Source organism: Oryctolagus cuniculus, chromosome 19, assembly GCF_051225735.1.
Source record: "Oryctolagus cuniculus isolate XC-2025 breed Fujian yellow rabbit chromosome 19, ASM5122573v1, whole genome shotgun sequence".
Taxonomy (NCBI): Eukaryota; Metazoa; Chordata; class Mammalia; order Lagomorpha; family Leporidae; genus Oryctolagus; species Oryctolagus cuniculus.
Window position 1 is genome coordinate 42013156 of NC_142885.1, and position 18784 is coordinate 42031939.

An 18784-nucleotide genomic window follows, 5' to 3' on the forward strand; every position below is an offset into this window, starting at 1 on the left:
GGGCCCTGAGACCTGCACAGGCAGCAGCGGGGAGCAAGGGGAGGGCAGAAAGGACCCCCCGCTGCTTTCACATACCTTGGCATCGTTTGCTATTTAAACTGCACACCAGTACTTTCAAATGTTAAAAAATAAAGAAATAAACTTCACCAGGCCTTCATCAGACTTCTGTAACACTGCACACTGGATCATCTTCCAGATGTCTGTCCCAACCCCACCTTCACCTACACTCACACACACACACTCGGAGCACAGCTCCGCTTCACAGTGTTCCTCATGCTGCTCCCCCCACGGAAACACCTGTCCCCCACCCCGATGTCCCCGCCTCCACCCGCGCTTACACGACTTTGAGGATCCCCGTGGCCGTGTGCGTCCTCCCAAGCAGCTGTCGGATCGGCTTCACCAGCGCTCTAGGGTTGGGGTTTCTTTTGAAGTCACTGAAGGTAAAGTGAGTCCGGAACTCTTCGGAGTACTGCATCAAGGCGAACTGGCAGACGGGGAGTGGAGAGCGGGAGCGGGTACCCCTGGCGTCACCCGGGGGAGGCGCCCTCGACCCCCACCGCCCACAAGCCCTGCCTTCCAGATCCATGCTCCGCAGCTCCCACTTCTCCACCTAGAACTCAGCCCGAGATGGCTCGCAGGGTTCCTCTCCTATGCCAACCCCCACGCGGGCACAGGGCAGACAGAATGCTGAGGCTGCGTGCAGACACAGCACGAGCGAGAATCATGGCAGAGAAGGCCAGTTACCACCCTGCGGAGGTCGCCACGGACCCGCCTGCCTGCCCTGACCCGCCCCCCACCGGCCCTCACCAGGGAATTGGACTTCGTGAATTGCTCCATCACGGTGGAGACAAACTCCTTCATCCTCTGGAAGTCCGTTGAGTCAATGCTACCGGAGCCATCAATCAGGAAGGCAATGTCACTCTCCTGCTGAGGACATCCTGGGGGGCAGGGAAAGAGAGGAAGCTGATGGAGCAGTTAGAGGCTCCCGTGGGTTTGCCCAGCAGCTCTCTGCTGGGTAATGAGGCTAAGAGGTGAACGAAACCCAGCTAAATAAAAATATAGACGACGTCTTGGACCTCAGCAGGAGGGCCAGCTGGAAACTCTTTTTTTTTTTTTTTAAGATTTTATTTATTTGAGAGTGAGAGGGCAGGACAGAGAGAAGTCTTCCATCCACTGGTTCATTCCTCAATTGGCTGCAACGGCTGGAGCTGCGCTGATCTGAAGCCAGGAGCAGGTGCCTCTTCCGGATCTCCCACACGGGTGCAGGGGCCCAAGGACTTGGGCCATCTTCTACTGCTTTCCCAGGCCCTAGCAGACAGCTGGATCAGAAGTGGAGCCGCTGGCTCTGCTGTGGCCCGGGAAGGCAGTGGAGGATGGCCCAAGTGCTTGGGCTCTGCACCCGCATGGGAGACCAGCAGGAAGCACCCAGCTCCTGGCTTCGGATCGGTGCAGCGCACCAGCTGTGGCAGGCATTTGTGGGGTGAACCAATGGAAAGAAGACCTTTCTCTCTGTCTCTCTCTCTCTCTCTCTCTCACTGTCTAACTCTGCCTTTAAAAAAAAAGAAGAAGTGGAGCAGCTGGGACTCAAACTGGTGCCCATATGGGATGCCAGCACCGCAGCACTGGCCCCAGCTGGAAACTCTTTTTTTTTCTTTAAAGATTTATTTATTTATTTATTTATTTGAAAGTCAGAGTTACACAGAGAGAGAAGGATAGGCAGAGAGAGAGAGATCTTCCATCCACTGGTTCACTCCCTAATTGGCTGCAATGGCCAGAGCTGAGCCGATCCAAAGCCAAGAGCCAGAAGCTTCCTCCCAGTCTTCCCATGTGGGTACAGGCGCCCAAGGTCTTGGCCATCTTCTACTGCTTTCCCAGGCCACAGCAGAGAGCTGGATCAGAAGTGGAGCAGCCGGGACTCGAACCGGCGTCCATATGGGATGCCGGCACTGCAGGCGGCGGCTTTACCTGATACACCACAGTGCCAGTGCCCTTTGGAAACTTTTAACACCTGTCCATCCCACAGACAGACAAAATCACAAACTGCTACTTTTTTTAAAGACAATGCTAATTTTTATAAAGATCTATTTTATTTGAAAGGTGGAGTCACAGAAAGAGAGAGAGGGAGAGATCTTCCACCTGCTGATTCACTTCCCAAATGGGCTGGAATGCCCGGAACTGAGCCAGGCTGAAGCCAGGAGCTTCATCTGGGTCTTGCAAGTGGGTGGCAGGGGCCCAAGCACTTGGGCCATCCTCTGCTGCTTTTCCAGGCGCTCTAGCAGAGAGCTGGATCAGAAGTGCAGCAGCTGGGAATCAAACCAGCATCCCTATGAGATGCTGGCACTACAGGTAGCAGCTTAACCTGTTAGGCCACACAGCACTGGCCCCAGACTACTACATTTTGATAAGAATAACTATACTTGATCTTAGCCAAGTGGCCAAGAAGTGATTAGAGTAGGCATTTGGCACAGCAGTTAATACGCCACTTGGGATGCCTATACCCCATATCAGAGTGTCTGGGTTCAAGTCCTAGCTCTGCTCTCAGTTCAAGCTTCTGAATGGTAATATGCACCCTGGAAGGAAGGAAGGAAGGAAGGAAGGAAGGAAGGAAGGAAGGAAGGGAGGGAGGGAGGAAAGGAGAGGGAGGGAGGGAAGGAGGGAGGGAGGAGAGGAAAAACTTTTAAAAGACAATTAACTACAGGAAAGCATCAGTGTCTATCAAAGGAGTAGCAGTATGCCACGGAGTACAGAAACCAAGATGACCACACAGAGAATGGAAGCAAACATCCGGCTCAGTAGCCCATCCCACAGCCAACATCAGCTTGGAAACAGAAGGGACTTCTCCCTGTGGGGAAGATTTCTGCAAATATAAAGGTTAAAACTCAAGATAGTCCAAAATAAGGACAGCTATGATCATTTGAGAGCTACATCTTATAAAAAGACATCAATTGCGACATCAAAATTAAAATCGGGCAGGCATTTGGTCTGACAGTTACAAAGCTGATGGAACACCCAGACCTCCCATCAGGGTACCTGGGCTCAAATCCTGCCTCCAGATCCTGGCACCTGCTAATGCAGACTCGGAGGCTCAAGTAATCGGTCTGCTGCCACCCACAAGGGAGACCTGGACTGAGTTGCCAGTTCACAGCTCCAGCCCAGCCGGCTCTGGACTGAGTTGCCAGTTCACAGCTCCAGCCCAGCCGGCTCTGGCTGTTGCTGGCATTTGGGGAGTGAACCAGCAGTTTCCCTCTCTGCCTCTCTCCCTCTCCCTCTCTCTCTCTCCCTCCCTCTTCTTCTCTCTTTTCTTTCTTTCTCTCCCCCCCACCTTTTTTTTTTTTTTTTTTGACAGGCAGAGTGGACAGTGAGAGAGAGAGACAGAGAGAAAGGTCTTCCGTTGCCGTTGGTTCACCCTCCAATGGCTGCCATGGCCGGCGCGCTGCAGCTGGCGCACCACGCTGATCCAATGGCAGGAGCCAGGAGCCAGGTGCTTTTCCTGGTCTCCCATGGGGTGCAGGGCCCAAGCACTTGGGCCATCCTCCACTGCACTCCCTGGCCACAGCAGAGAGCTGGCCTGGAAGAGGGGCAACCGGGACAGAATCCGGCGCCCCAACCGGGACTAGAACCCGGTGTGCCAGCGCCGCTAGGCGGAGGATTAGCCTAGTGAGCCGCGGCGCCGGCCTCTCTCTCTCCCCTCCTCAAATAAATAAAAAGTATGTGTGTGTGTGTGTATACACAAAAATGAGGAGTGTGTAGTTTCAAGTTTTAGCTACTCTTCTGATCCAACAACCTGCTAATGGGCACCCTGAGAGGCTACAGGTGATGACTCATATAGTTAGGTCCCTGCCGCCACCTACATGGGACACCCAGATTAAGTTTCTGGCTCGAGGCTTCAGCCCCTAGAAGGCTGTTGTGGGCATTTGGGAAGTGCGTGTGTGTGCACCTCTCAATAAATAAATAATTTAAAAAAAAAGAAAATTCATCTATTGCCTACAAGTGACCTGCTTTAGCCTAAAAACACACAGAGACTGAAAGTAAAGGAATGGGGGAGCTGGTACTGTGCCATAACAGGTAAAGCCGCCACCTGCAGTGCCAGCATCCCATACGGGCACCGGTTGGAGTCCCGGCTGCTCCACTTTCGATCCAGCTCTCTGCCATGGCCTGGGAAAGCAGTAGAAGTTGGTCCAAGTTGTTGGGCCCCTGCCTGCGGGTGGGAGACCTGGAAAAAGCACCTGGCTCCTGGCTTCCGATCAGTGCAGCTCCAGCCATTGCAGCTAATTGGGAGTGAACCAGCTGATGGAAGACCTCTCTCTCTCTCTCTCTCTCTCTCTCTCTCTGCCTCACCTTCTCTCCATGTGTAACTCTGACTTTCAAATAAATAAATAAATCTTAAAAAAAAAAAAAAAAGAAAGTAAAGGAATGGAAGAAGATAGTCCATGCAAATGGTAACCAAAAGAGAACAGCTATGACTTTATCAGATTAACCTGACTTCAAGATAAATATTGTTGGGGCTGGCACTATCGCATAGTACATAAAGCCACTGTTGCAGTGCCAGAATCCCATATGGGTGCCGGTTCAAGTCCCGGATGCTCCACATCTGATCCAGCTCTCTGCTATGGCCTGGGAAAGCAGTAGAAGATGGCCCAAATCCTTGGGTCCCTGCACTCACATGGGAGACCCAGAAGAAGCTCCTGGCTCCTGAATTCAGATCAGCACAGCTCCAGCCGTTGTGGCCAATTGAGGAGTGAACCAGTAGATGGAAGACCTCTCTCTCTCTCTTCCTCTCCTTCTCTCTCTGTGTAACTCTGACCTTCAAATAAGTAAATAAATCTTTAAAAAAAAATAAATATTGTCACAAGAGGCAAAGATCATTATTGGGGCTGGTACTGTGTGGCACAGTGGGTTAAGGGGCTGCCTGTGATGCCAGTATCCCATAGGGGATCATTTGAATTAATGTTTAAAAAGCACTTGACAAAATTTAACATCCCTTAGCTTGCGCCACGACTCACTAAGCTAATCCTCTGCCTGTGGCACTGGCACCCAAGGTTCTAGTCCCGGTTGGGACACCGGTTCTATCCTGGTTGCTCCTCTTCCAGTCCAGCTCTCTGCTGTGGCCTGGGAAGGCAATGGAGGATGGCCCAAGTGCTTGGGCCCTGCACCTGCGTGGGAGACCAGGAGGAAGCACCTGGCTCCTGGCTTCGGATTGTAGCGGCCATTTGGGAGGTGAACCAACAGAAAAAGGAAGACCTTTCTCTCTGTCTCTTTCCCTGTGTCTAACTCTGCCAAAAAAAAAAAAATTTAACATCCCTCATGATAAAAACTTTCAAAAACTTTGGCACAGAATGTACGTACCTCAACATGGTCATATCCAACAAACCCACAGCTAACATCATGCCAAATAAGAAAAAGTTTTCAACTTTTCCTCTATGATGTGGAACAAGACAAGGATGTCCACTTGGACCACTTTTATTCAGCATAGTACTGGAAGTCCAAGCCAGAGCAAGTGGCCAGAAGAAAATCAAAGCATTCAAATTGGGAAAGAGGAAGTAAACCATCATGGTTTGCAGACAACATGATCTTATATATAGAAAACCCTAGAAACTCCACCAGAAAACTACCACAAAAATGATTTCATTCAAGTTGCAGGATGCAAAATCAGTATGCAAAATTCCATAGAGTTTTTATATGCTCTCTGAAAAACAATCAAGAACATATTCCAGGCCGGCGCCGCGGCTCAATAGGCTAATCCTCCACCTAGCGGCGCCGGCACACCGGGTTCTAGTCCCAGTCGGGGTGCCGGATTCTGTCCTGGTTGTCCCTCTTCCAGGCCAGCTCTCTGCTGTGGCCAGGGAGTGCAGTGGAGGATGGCCCAGGTGCTTGGGCCCTGCACCCCATGGGAGACCAGGAGAAGCACCTGGCTCCTGCCTTTGGATCAGCACGGTGCGCCGGCTGCAGTGCACTGGCCGTGGCAGCCATTGGAGGGTGAACCAACGGCAAAAGGAAGACCTTTCTCTCTGTCTCTCTCACTATCCACTCTGCCTGTCAAAAAAAAAAAAGAACATATTCCATTTGCAATAGCTACCAAAAAGGGGGCAGGGGTGGGCAGCTAGGAATAAATTGAACCAAGGAGTTTTGAAAGATTTCTACACTGAAAATTATAAAACACGGACCAAAGAAATTGCCAAGGACACAAAAATGAAGTCATCCTGTATTTGTAGATTGGGAAAATCAATATTGTTGGGCCCAGTGCAGTGGCACAGCAGGTAAAACCACTGCCTGTGATGCTGGCAATTCATCTGTGCACTGGAGCTGCTCCACTTCTGATCCAGCTCCCTGCTAATGGACCTGGGAAAGCAGCAGAAGATGGCCCAAGTGCTTGGGCCCCTGTCACCCATGTGGGAGACTCTGACAGAGTTCTAGGCTCCTGGCTCCTGGCTTCTGACCATTGAGGCTATTTGGGGAATAGATGGAAGATCTCTCTCTCTCTCGATCTCTCTCTCTTCTCTCTCTCCCCCCTCTTTCTCTTTCCTTCTCTCTCTGTTACTCTGCTTTTCAAATAAACAAAAAAATTTAATTAGTATTGTCCATATGGGTGCCAGTTCAAGTCCCAGCTGCTCCACTTCCAATCTAGCTCCCTGCTAATGCTCCTGGGAAAGCAGCAGAAGATGGTCTTAGCGCTTGGCCCCTATCAACCACAAGGGAGACCCAGATGCAGTTCCTGGTTCCTGGATTTGGCCCAGCCCCAATCATTGTGGCCATTTGGGGAGTAAACCAGAAGATAGAAGATCTCTCTCTCCCTCCCTCTCTCTCCCTCTCTCTCTCTCTCTCTCTCTCTCTCATAACTCTGATTTTCAAATAAAATAAATACATCTTTAAAAAAAAAAAAAAGACCGTCAAAAGGCCCATCATATCCAAAGCTCCCTACAGAGTTCATGCAATCCCTATCAAAACACCAATAACAGGGGCCAGCGCTGTGGCGCAGCGGGTTAAAGCCCTGGCCTGAAGCACCGGTTCGAGACCCGTCTGCTCCACTTCTGATCCAGCTCTCTGCTATTGCCTGAGAAAGCAGTGGAGGATGTCCCAAGTCCTTGGGCCCCTGCACCAACATGGGAGACCCAGAGGAAGCTCCTGGCTCCCGGCTTCAGATCAGAGCAGTTCCAGCTGTTGCAGCCAATTGGGGAGTGAATCATCGGATGGAAGACCTCTCTCTCTCTCTCTCTCTCTCTCTCTCTCTCTCTGCCTCTCCTTCTCTCTCTGTGTAACTCTGACTTTAAATAAATAAATAAATCTTTTAAAAAAAAAAACAACAATAACATTCTTCATATAAATCAAAACAACCTTAAAATGAAACCACAAAAGACCCCAAATGGCCAAAGCAACCCCTAAAAGAACAAAGCTGGAGACATCACAGTACCTGTCTTCAAAATACACAACAAAACAATAGCAGCCAAACCACCATGTTACGGGCCTCGCTGTGGTGTAGCAGGTAAGGCCTCTGCCTGCAGCGTCGGCACCCCATATGGGCACCAGTTCAAGTCCTGGCTGCTCCACTTCAGATCCAGCTCTCTGCTGTGGCCTGGGAAAGCAGTAGAGATGGCCCAAGCCCTTGGGTCCCTGCACCTACGCAGGGGACCAGGAAGAAGCTCCTGGCTCCTGGCTTTAGATCAGTGCATCTCTGGCTGTTGCCGCCAGCTGGGGAGTGAACCAGCAGATGGAAGTCCTCTCTCTCTCTTTCACCCTCTCTCTCTCTCTTTCAACTCTGCTTTTCAAATAAATAAATAAATAAATAAAGCTTAAAAACTGTTACTCGCATAAAAACAGACATGGAACAGAACAGAACAGAGAGCTCAGAAATAAATGCACAGGTCTAAAGACAACTGAGTTTCAACCAACATGCCAAGAAGACACATGGGGGAAAGGACAGTACCTTCAATAAATTGTTTTTGAAAAATGGACTATGCACATGCAGAAGAATGAAAGTAAAGCACTCTCTCACCATAACAAACCCAACTCAAAGTGGATTAAAGACTTAAATACGAGACCAGAAACTGGGAAGCCACCAAACGAACACATTGGGGAATTCCTCCTGGCCTGGGTCTGGATAAGCAGTTTTTTTGGATAAGATCCCAAAAGCACAGGCAACAAAGTCAACACTAGAGAAACAGGATTGTGTTGAACTGAAAAGCTTCTGCCCAACGAAGTAAAGAGACAATCTACAGGATGGGGAAAAAATGTTTTCAGTCTATATATCTGGCAAGAAGCTAATATCCAGAATATCAAGAGTTCAAACAGCTCAATAGCAAAACATAAATAAATAATAAAAATAAGATTTTAACCAACAGATATCAGCATATGAAAGAGTTATCTCTACCCCCACATTCATTGCAGCACAATTCACAACAGCTCAGATGTGGAATCAACCCAGATGGCCAGCAACTGTTGACTGGATGATGAAATTATGGTCTATATACAGTATGGAGTACTACTCAGCTGTAAAAAAAAATGAAATACTGTTTTGCAACAAGATGGATGCAACTGGAAAAATTATAATTACTGAAATAAGCCAGTCCCAAAAAGACAGATACCATATGTTTTCCCTGATTTGAGTTAACTAATAGAGTAACTAAAATGTAATGTATTGGAGTGAAATGGACATTTTGAGATCCAATGATTGTTTATAGCCCTTGTCTCTCCCATTGGAGAGCAGTGTTTTTTTCTTCCTACTATTTGTTGAACTCTTTTACTTAGTGTGGGGTTAACCTTATGAATATAAAGGAATTTGAAAATAGATCTTTGTAAAAATTAAGAGTGGGAATGGAAGAGGGAGGAGGAGGAGGGGTTGGAGCATGGGCAGGAGGGAGGGTAAGGTTGGAAGTATCGCTATGTTCCTAGATCTGTATACATGAAATACATGAAACTTGTATAACTTAAATAAACATTTTTAAAAATTTTTTGGAAAAATAAATTACTGAAAACAAATAAGGTTTTAAAATGGGCAAAGAACTGAAGAGATATTTCACAAAAAAAAGACATACAAATGGCCAATGGGTACATGGAAAAATGTTCACTGTCACTTAATCATCAAGGAAATCCAAGTTAAAACCACAATGAGACATAGCCTCACACCTATTAGAATCGCTATTTACCACCAAGACCAAGAATTATCAAATGTTGGTGAGGATGTGGAGAAAAAGAGAACCTGTTTGCAAAGGTGTTGGGACTGGACATTGATAACAAATAAAATATATTTAAAACCCAGACCAACTGGCACAGAAATTGTTGGTTCATTCTTCCCAACGCACTCAAGGGAAGTGGTGCTATTGGGCTGAACCATAAAGGACATGAAATCGCTGGTCAAGAGTTCAGAGGGAGAAAGGGGTTGTGGGAACACAAATGGCACAGGTGCCGGGGGATGGGTGTGCTCCTCCCTCTTCTCCCACCCCCAGTGCTACGTCCTACCTTCACTCTGCGGGGGGCCCAAGGCCCACATCAGCTGGGTTCCCTTCTCCCCCGCTGCTGGCTGGATTTGGCCAATTGGAGGCTTACAGGAGGGTGAGGTCAGAATACTCTCCCCTTGGCCCCTTCCCTGTGAGGCCGCCTTGGGCCATCTCTGTCCTCAACCAAAGACCCCTGCTCCCCACTCTCTCCCGTTTCGGGTTCAGGTGACTCCTCGCTCTGCCTGTCGCATCAGCTGGAGGTAACAGCTCTGCCAGTGCTTGCCCTGGGCTCTTGGACTATCACTGCGGTTCCCTTAGGCCTACGACACCTTTACAATCAGACCTTTTTTAAGTCAACCCTCTTCACATTGTCCTAACTGGATGGTGATAGCTGTCCCAGCTAAGACACTGGCTCGTACAGAGGAGCTCCCTCAAGTGACGGGGAGCTGGAAGGTTCTTAGGAAAAGAAGGCAACAGGAGCTGTCTTGCAATTTAGGAAGATTGCCAGGGCAGTGAGTCCCTACAGGTCTGAGTGTCAAACATTAGAAACAATGTAAGCATCTGGTGATTGGGACTGTGGCAAATCCATACAGTAGAACACTCCTCAGCAAGGAAAAAGGAATGGATGACTTGTACACACTGCATGGATACAGCTGATACCCGTGTAGCAAGACGGATTCATCTCAAAGGCTGTGATTCTATTTGTGTAACATTTTTGAAAAGACAAAATCACAGTGAGAGAGAATCCATCAGCGGGTGCCTGGGGTTGGGAGTGAAGGGAGAGGAAATCTGACCATCTAGGGATAGTACGAAGGACTTTGGGTGGAAGAACAGAACTTTTGAGTATCCTGACTACAATGGTGGTTATGGAAAATGTGTTTTAAAAATTCACAAATCTGGTACAGTGGATTGAGCCACAGCCAGTGACATCGGACACTGGTTGGAGTCCCAGCTGCTCCACTTCCAATCCAGTTCCCTGCTAATGCACCTGGGAAGGCAGAAGCAGATGGCCCAAGTGCTTGGGCCCCTGCCACTCACATGGGAGACCCAGATGAAGCTTCTGGCTCCTGGCTTCAACCTGGCCCAGCCCTGGCCATTGCAGTCATTTGGGGAATGAACCAGCAATTGGGAGATCTCTCTCTCTTTCTCTCTCTCCTTCCCTTCCTCCCTCTCTTTCTCTCTCCATGATTCTGTAACTCATCTGAAATGAAAAAAGAAATATTTTTTAAAAAAGAAAGAAAAAGTCAATGAACATGGGGATGGAAAACATTTGGCATTTACAGGGTCAGAGATGCCACAGTTTAAGAGCAAGGTGTGTGCGAGGTGGACAGAAGCCAGACCTCCAGGGATGAAGAATTGTGGAACAGGGTGGGGTGGGGGGAGACGCAGAAAAGACTGGAGGAGCCGCTCAAGGCGTCGGGGGCAGAGGGAGAGAAGGTGGCCGGGGTGAAGGGGAGAGGGAGGGGCCTCGTGACTGCTACCCGATTCTGTGGCTTGCTGCTCCCAATGCCTGTGTATTTTTCTCACTTCGTAAATAAAGCCAGTCACACTGCAGGTCGTGTTTGTGCCCGGACTTAGAATTCTTCTCCAAGTAAAAGACAAGAGGCTGGAAAATTAATTTAGGCTCAGCCTAGCCCACAACACTAGGGTCCAGGTAGCACACACATGTTCAATTTAGCAAAAGGGGAGACCCCAAACTCCTGGAGAAAATGTAATGACAGGAGCTGCGGCTCCGTAGGTGGCTAGAGAGATCCTCAGGAGCCCGGATGGGAGGATGGGTCACGCAAAGCCGACAGACAACCAGCAAGACGCTGCCAAAGTCGGTGCCAGCACAGAACCCTGTATTCTCTGTGGATGGAGGAGCAGAGCTTGGGAAAGGGGACCCATCTACTTTGGGACATCTACTTGGGTTCCAGAGTCAAGTTGGAGACAAGGATAAAGATGGCCTCACAGTTGAACAAAAGCCACTTGAAGAAGGCCCTTGGGGAGATGCACTCACTCACCTGCTTTTTCAATCAACAAATGTTTGGGGAGCAGGGGTGTGGTAGGCACCCCCGAGGGTGGTCCCCCAAGATTCCCACCTCCATGCACAAGTGTGAGCTGCAACTTGTTGACTGATTTTGAAAGGACAGATCATGGCAGAAGCCAAAAGACGTCATTCCCGCTATTAGGTTATGAAAAGACTGTGGCTCCTGTCTCAGGGGTCGACTCTCTCCGGCTCTCACTCTCTCTGGTTCACTCTGTCGGGACCCAGGTCTACTTTGTGAGCTATGGAGAGGTCCACGTGGCCAGGGAGGAACCAGGACCCCCCTATGCAACACCACAGGGTAGACTGGAGATCTTCGCCAAGTCAAGCCTTCAGCTGAGACCAAAACCTTGTCTGGACAACCAGACCTCAGGCTCACAAGAGACTTTGAAGCTGAGGCGGAGGCAGGGGCTAAGCCATCCCCAGCTTCCTGACTTAGCGAAATCTTGAGATCATGAGTATTGGTGGTTTTACACCACTGAGGTCAGGGGTGATTGGTTCTGCTACAGGGCATATAGCAGTGAACAAGCTTAGACAATATCCCCTCTGTTACAGAAGGAAGGACATGCGCGAATACATAGCTAGAAAGATGGTAGAATAGAGCAGTGTGGCAGGAAGTGATGGTGGAAACGATTAGAAAGCCACACAGGAAAGGCCTCCTCAGAAAGGTGACATCTGAGCTCAGATGGCAATGACGGGTTGTCCACTGAGAACTGGGGGAGAGCATGCTGGGAGAAGGGAAGAGCCAGTGCAAAGGCCCTGGGGCAGGCACAGCTGGAGTGGTTTCTTGGAGCAGCTGGAGCAGTGCAAGAGCTGGGGGGATCTTGGAGGTAGGTGGGGGCTGCACCATGGAGACCATCAAAGACCAAGGTTGGGAGGCTCAGGCCTTACTCAGATGACAATGATCAGGACATCTGTGAGAACTTGTCTGCTCCTCACGCCGAGGTGAGTGGCTGCATGAGGACTTTCCTGAAAGTGTAGGACCCTAGCACCTCCCCTGGACCCCTGTCTGATGGAACTTGGCTCCCCCACCCTCACCTTCACCTCCAGACCTCAGCCAGGCCTCAGCTAGCTCCTACCCCACCCCACCCCTGCCCCTGCACTCCAGCGACCTACCTCTGAGGGTCTCTGGGACCCTCTGGGGTGACTGCAGCAGGTTGGATCCAAACAGGAAGCAGAGGCCATTCACATACGTGTTCTCTTTGCAAAACTGGTGCATAGTAGGGCCGCAGGCCTGGGGGGAGGGGGAAGGGTGCCCATGGAAGGAGCCGCCCCTGCTTCTGTCCTTTCCTTCACCCTGGCACCTCCACAAGGCCCCCAGGCCCACAGCCCGGGTCCCCACACCTCCCCCTGAGTGCCCTCCAAGACAACTCACCAGCAGCTGAAAGGGGCTGGTGGAGGCCGCCAGGGACAGGCCCAGGGACATGTTCACAGCCTCGGGGGGTACTGGGGGACAGATATGCGCACAATCACCCTCAGGGGGATGAAAGGCTGGGCAGGGGTCCCCTGGGACACCCAGGGTCATGGGAAGGGGGGCTTCCTGAGGGTATCTGGGGGACTCTGCAGACAGAACAGAGGCTGGGGAGCAGACCCCTGCACCCCCAGAACTCAGGAATGCCAGGTAAGTCCAGGTATGTGCACACAGGTGGGTCCCAGCCCTGGGCTGGGACAGGTGCAGGGCTCACCCTGCAGCTGGATGGGATCGCACGAGTTCGAGCTGTAGTCACACTGGTAGAGGCCACCTGTTTGGTTGGGAGCCGTTATCTCCTGGGGAGCTCCAACCACCACCCTGGGGAAGAGGCAGGAACAGACGTGAGAGAAGGAAAAAAACATGAGAAGTTCTGCCCCGACCTGCATACCAATTCCTCAATTTCCACAACAGGAAGGAGAACCAGCCTTGAAGGGGGAAGAAAATGGGAAAATGTTAAGTCTGAGAATGAAGAAGATCTTGCTAAGAATGACACAGAACCCAGAGGTCATTCAAAAGCGACAAAAACCTATCATGCTGTTGGTTAAATCCAGTGCAGACCCGATAGAGTACTCAGCGCTCCTACAAACCAGGAAGGGCAAAACAGTCAAAAAACGAGCAACGGATCAGAAACAGGTGTTCAAGGGAAAGGAAACACCGCTCTCACAGCCAGAGGAAACCTGTGCGTTGCAATACCACCTCTCTCCTCTACTCGATGGCAAAGCGCAGGATGCATGGCAAAGGGCTGGGGAAGCAGGCGCCCTCCTAAATTCCTACACCAGATATCTTGGGGGTGAAGGATCTATGAACATTGCATAGACATGCATAGCCCTTCGACCCAGCAATCCCAATTCCAGGGACTGACTTCCAAACATGCTTGTTCATGTGCAAGATGACAGCATTGTCCATGCCACTAAAGTGTGGAAATAATCCCTGCATCCACTAAGAAGAGATCTAGGGGCAGGTGTTCAGCAGAGCGATTAACATGCCTTTTGGGATGCTGACATCCCAGATCCAAGGGCCTGGCTTTGAGTTCTGGCTCTGTTCCCCATTCCAACATCCTGCTAATGCGCTCCCTGGGAGGCAAATACTCAGGTCCCTGCCACTCTGTGTGAAGCCTGCCCTGAGCTCCTGGCTCTTGGCTTCAACTTGTCCCAGCCCTAGCTGTTGGAGTTTTTTGGGCAGTGAACCAGAAGATGGGAGATATCTGTGTGTGTGTGTGTGGGTGTGTGTGTGTCTTTCAAATAAATAAAATAAGAATCCTCAGAGAGATTGACTGCAAAGCAATAGTGAACCGCAGTCCCGCCTCCTGACAGACTAGGGTGCAAGCACTTTCTGCCTTTATCTTTATCTCTTTACACCTACATCTGATGGAGTCAGATTAAGGTGGGGGGAGGGGTGCAGGATGGGAACTGAGACTTGCCCCAGTTTGCTGTGAGGTACTACCAGTTCGAGTCCTGGCTGCTCCACTTCCTTTATTTTTTTTTTAAGATTTATTTATTTATTTATTTATTTGAAAGGCAGAGTTACACAGAGAGGGAAGAAAAGGCAGAGAGAGAAAGGTCTTCCATCCACTGGTTCAATCCCCAATTAGCCGCAACAGCCAGTACTGTGCCAATCTGAAGCCAGGAGCTTCTGGGTCTCCCACGTGGGTGCAGGGGCTCACGGACCCAGGACATTTTCCACTGCTTTCCCAGGCCATAGCAGAGCTTGATTGGAAGTGGGGCAGCAAGGACATGCGATGCCAGCACTGCAGGTGGCAGCTTTACCCACTACGCCACAGCGTCGGCCCCTGCTCCATTTCTGATCCAGCTCTCTGCTATAGCCTAGGAAAGCAGTGGAAGATGGCCCAAGTTCTTGGACTCCTGCACCTGCATGGGAAACCTGGAAGAAGATCCTGGCTCTTGGCTTCGGATCAGCTCAGCTCTGTCTGTTGCGGCCATTTAGGGAGTGAACCTGCAGATGGGAGACCTCTCTCTCTCTCTCTCTCTCTGGCTCTACATCTCTCTGTAATTCTGTCTTTCAAATAAATAAAATAAATCTTTTTTAAAAATGAAGGTAATTATCCCTGCCGTAAATGTTATTTCTATGAAGGTCAGCATTTTAGGCCCTTGCCTGCTGTGAAATCGCTGTCACAGCTACTTGATTTGGCCACGGTAGCAGCACAAGCAAGTGACAAGTGGGCGGGGCCGTGCCCAGGAAAAGTCATGTACAAACAGAGGTGCCTGCAACAGGCAGGCTGCCACGCACAGGGAACATAAGCGACCAAGTGCGTGCAGGGTCGGGTAAGGGAGGTGACCTCTGCAGGTGTGGAATCTCTCTAGGGGAACACACCAGAAACAATCAGCCAGCCTCCCTCCTGGGAAGGGAACTGTGGGAGGAGGGTGAGAAAGAGGATTTGACTCATAACATCCTTTTATAGACTATTACCCAGTCTAAAAAATCAACACAAGACAGCCTAGGGCTGCCACTTGGAACGCCTGTGTCCCACATCAGAGCACCAGTTCGAATCCCAGCTACTCTGCTTCCTACCACTGCACCTGGGAAGCAGAAGATGAGCCCAAGTACTCAAATTCTCACCACCTACATGGGAGACCTGGACAGAGCTCCTGGCTCTTGGCTTCAGCCTGGTCCAGCCCTGGCTTTTGTGATCATTTGGGATTGTGAAACCAGTGAATAGAAGATTTTTTCTCTACTCTCTGTCACTCTGCCTTTCAAAATCAGTAATTTTTTTCTAAGATTTTACTTATTTTTTTGAGAGGCAGAGTTACAGACGGAGAGAGGGAGAGATGGAGAGAAAGGTCTTCCTTCTGCTGGTTTATTCCCCAAATGGCTGCAACAGCCAGAGCTGGGCCAATCCAAAGCCAGAAGCCAGAAGCTTCCTCTGGGTCTCCCATGTGAGTGCAAGGGCCCGAACACCTGGGCCATCTTCTACTGCTTTCCCAGGCCATAGCAAGGAGCTGGATTGGAAGAGGAGAAGCCAGGTCTCAAACCAGTGTCCATATGGGATGCCGGCACTGCAAGTGAAGGCTTAGCCTACTACGCCACAGTGCCAACCCCAGTAATTTTTTTAATTGATTTGTTTTCCACATGAATTTAAGTCTCAGAGATTAAGTGCGTGAGGGAGGGGACTCTGTGCAAGATGCTTACCGGGAGCCTTCAAACTGGACCACGCTCTGCCCGAAGCCCTTCTCGTTTCTGCTGAAGGTCATGGTGTTCTCAGTCTCCAGGTTGAACCCATGACACAAGGCCACGGCTGGAGGGAGAACAAGGGGCGAGGATCAGTACAGGAAGGGTGCACCTGCCTGCTCCGGGCACCTTCCAGTCCAGCTTCTCCAGCCCCGGCCTGGGAAGTCTACACCTCCTGCCCTCCTCTCTATAGAAGCCCAGATAGCAAATGTTTCAGCCTTTGTAGGCCAAGAGGCTCCAGGAAGCTCATGGAAAAAAGAAAAAAAAAACTATGCACAGATTTCAAAATTTTTTGCACCCCCAAAACTTCTCTTTCAGTTCCACTTTTCCAAGGACTTGGTGAAGTATCCTGTAACTTTGTTAAGGGAATTCAGAAATGGATTGCTGAGTACAATTCTTTTTGAATACAGGTTTGTTAGTGAGATAAATGGGGTTCCGGAGGGTGGTGGAAGACAGCGTTTCACAGAACGAGGGTTCCTCCATCATGGAGTGGATTTGCCCATGTTCCATCTCCAACCCTGGCTCATAGCCTCCGGAGACCAGCGTGGGGTGGACTCAGCCAGCCTCTGAGAGCACACCAAGGAGCTCTTCCACTGGTACCAGCACCCCAGTGACTTGCCCAACGGTCAAGTTCCTACAGCTTTACTCTGTTTGACAATTTCCTTCCTACGTGGCTCCAATCATTTCCTTCCCTTTGTGACCCATTCCCCACTGCCCCTCCCCAACAAAACATGGGCATAAAGAGAAACAGGAATCATTTTGAATCATCTGTCATTCAACAAGCATCCATACTCGGGTCCTTGGGAAATGGGACCAGTGGGAGGTGGCGGGGTCTGGTGGCATCCAAAAAGAAACACCACAGCAGAAGAATCCAGCAGCTGTGCACCCATGGGTAGCTCACCTCACCTCTCTGGGCCTCTGTTTCCTGATATGAGAGGTGAAGGGACCAACCAAATGGCCTTGCACCGTCTCTGCCCCTCCTGGCCATCCCACCTTGCTCTCACTCTACGCTCTGATGGTCCTCCATCCATCACCCTCCCCCAAATCCCCTTTGCCTGCAACATCCAACCCCGACATACTCATCTCTCAGCACCCACAAAAACAAAAAATTCCCCTCCTCCACCCTGAGCCCCTCAACCCCACTCCCTCCCCCACCCCAAGCCCCAGGTGCACCTGTTAGCAGAAGGATCCTGTAAGTCATGGCTGGAAGAGCCAGGGGCCTGGAAGGAGTGAGAGTCTTGAGGTCGTAGGCTCCACTGAGCCACTTCAAGGAAGCCACCAAAGCCAGGCAGACCAAAAATAGAGAAGTAGGAAGCAGAAGTCTGCAAAGACCCAAAGGAAGAGGGCGGAGGCCCTGTGAGCACCAGGCCATGCCTGACCTCACTCCTGGGACTGCATACAGCCCCCTCTCCCTCCTGACCCCGCTTCCTGGCCCAAACCACCAAGATCACTATCCAAAAGGTGCCATCTGTCACCTGTTTGCTTCTAGGGTAGGTCAATTGCAGTGGGGGAGATGCTGATTCGTCTGATGATATCAGTTCACATTGCACACTGTACCCTATGAATACACACCGCGACTGTCAATCTCCCCCTCCCAAAATTGTTTCAATGCTTTTAAAGTAAAGAAAAAAAACAAAGCTGAATGGATCGGGGTGGGGCTCCTGGAGTGTGTATCTGAAGTATGCATGTGGATCAAATCAGTATGGAAGGCCAGTCTCTATGTCGCTCAACAAGATGCTTTGCAGGGGCTGGCAGTGTGGTGTAGTGGGTAAAGCTGCAGCCTACAGCACCAGCATCCCATATGGGCGCCGGTTTGAGTCCCGGTTGCTCCACTTCCAACCCAGCTCTCTGCTATGGCCTGGGAAAGCAGTGGAAGATGGCCCAAGTGCTTGGGCCCCTGCACCCGTGTGGGAGACCCAGAGGAAGCTTCTGGCTCCTGGCTCTGGATGGCCCAGGTCTGGCCATTGCAGTCATTTGGGGAGTGAACCAGTGCAATGAAAGATTTTCTCTCACTCTCGCTCTCACTCTACCTCTCTCTGTAACTCTTTCAAATAAATAAAATAATTCTTTTAAAAAAAGATATATGTGTGTTGAAGACAGGTATCGTGGCTCAGCATGTTAAGTGTGTTAAGCCCACATCCCATATCATGGTGCCTATTTGAGTCCCAGCTACCCCACTTCTGATCCAGCTTCCTGCTGATGAACCTGGGAAAGCAGCAGAAGGTGGCTGGGTTCCTGCCACCCATATGGGAGACCCAGATGGAGTTCCAGGCTCCTGACTTCAGCTTGGTCCAACCCTGGATGTTGAAGGCATTTAGAGGGTAAACTAGAAAATCTCTCCGTCTCTCTGTCTCTGTGTGTGTGTGTGTGTGTGTCACTCTTTCAAATACATAAATCTCCATATGTACATATACATATATATGTGTGTGTGTGTATGCAGGCAAAACAAAATCAGCTATTTCCAAATTGGGAGGACTGTGAGTAAGTTCCAGTTATCTATAGCTGCACAGCAACCATTCCAAACTTAGCAGCTGAAAACAGCAGTTTCTCACTCACGGTGCTGTGAACTGCCTGACCTCAGAAGTTCTCTCTGGAGTCTTTCACATGACTGCAGTCAGATCAGGAACCAGGGCCAGACTCTTCTCACTCGGGCTTCCCATCTCCCAGTCA

General features: G+C 50.2%; 1 protein-coding gene across 3 annotated transcripts in view; it reads right to left on the reverse strand.

Annotated features, from left to right (window-relative positions):
• The window catches only part of LOC100351865 (integrin alpha-M), a 50696-nt gene extending 33272 nt beyond the window's left edge, over positions 1-17424 (reverse strand). For 2 of the 3 annotated variants that reach the window (XR_016225854.1, XM_008248697.5), the window contains exons 1-7: positions 17288-17401; positions 16076-16181; positions 13143-13246; positions 12833-12903; positions 12574-12691; positions 808-938; positions 339-484 (exon numbers count right to left, since the gene is read on the reverse strand). Coding sequence is in view for 2 of the 3 variants with exons in the window: in XM_008248697.5 (XP_008246919.1) it covers positions 339-484; positions 808-938; positions 12574-12691; positions 12833-12903; positions 13143-13246; positions 16076-16181; positions 17288-17315 (704 nt within the window). In the remaining variant the exon portion in view is untranslated. Of the gene's footprint in view, positions 1-338; positions 485-807; positions 939-12573; positions 12692-12832; positions 12904-13142; positions 13247-16075; positions 16182-17287 lie in introns of all 3 variants that reach the window. The other variant, XM_002721749.6, reaches the window with a different exon arrangement.
• Positions 17425-18784: the final 1360 nt, after the last annotated feature.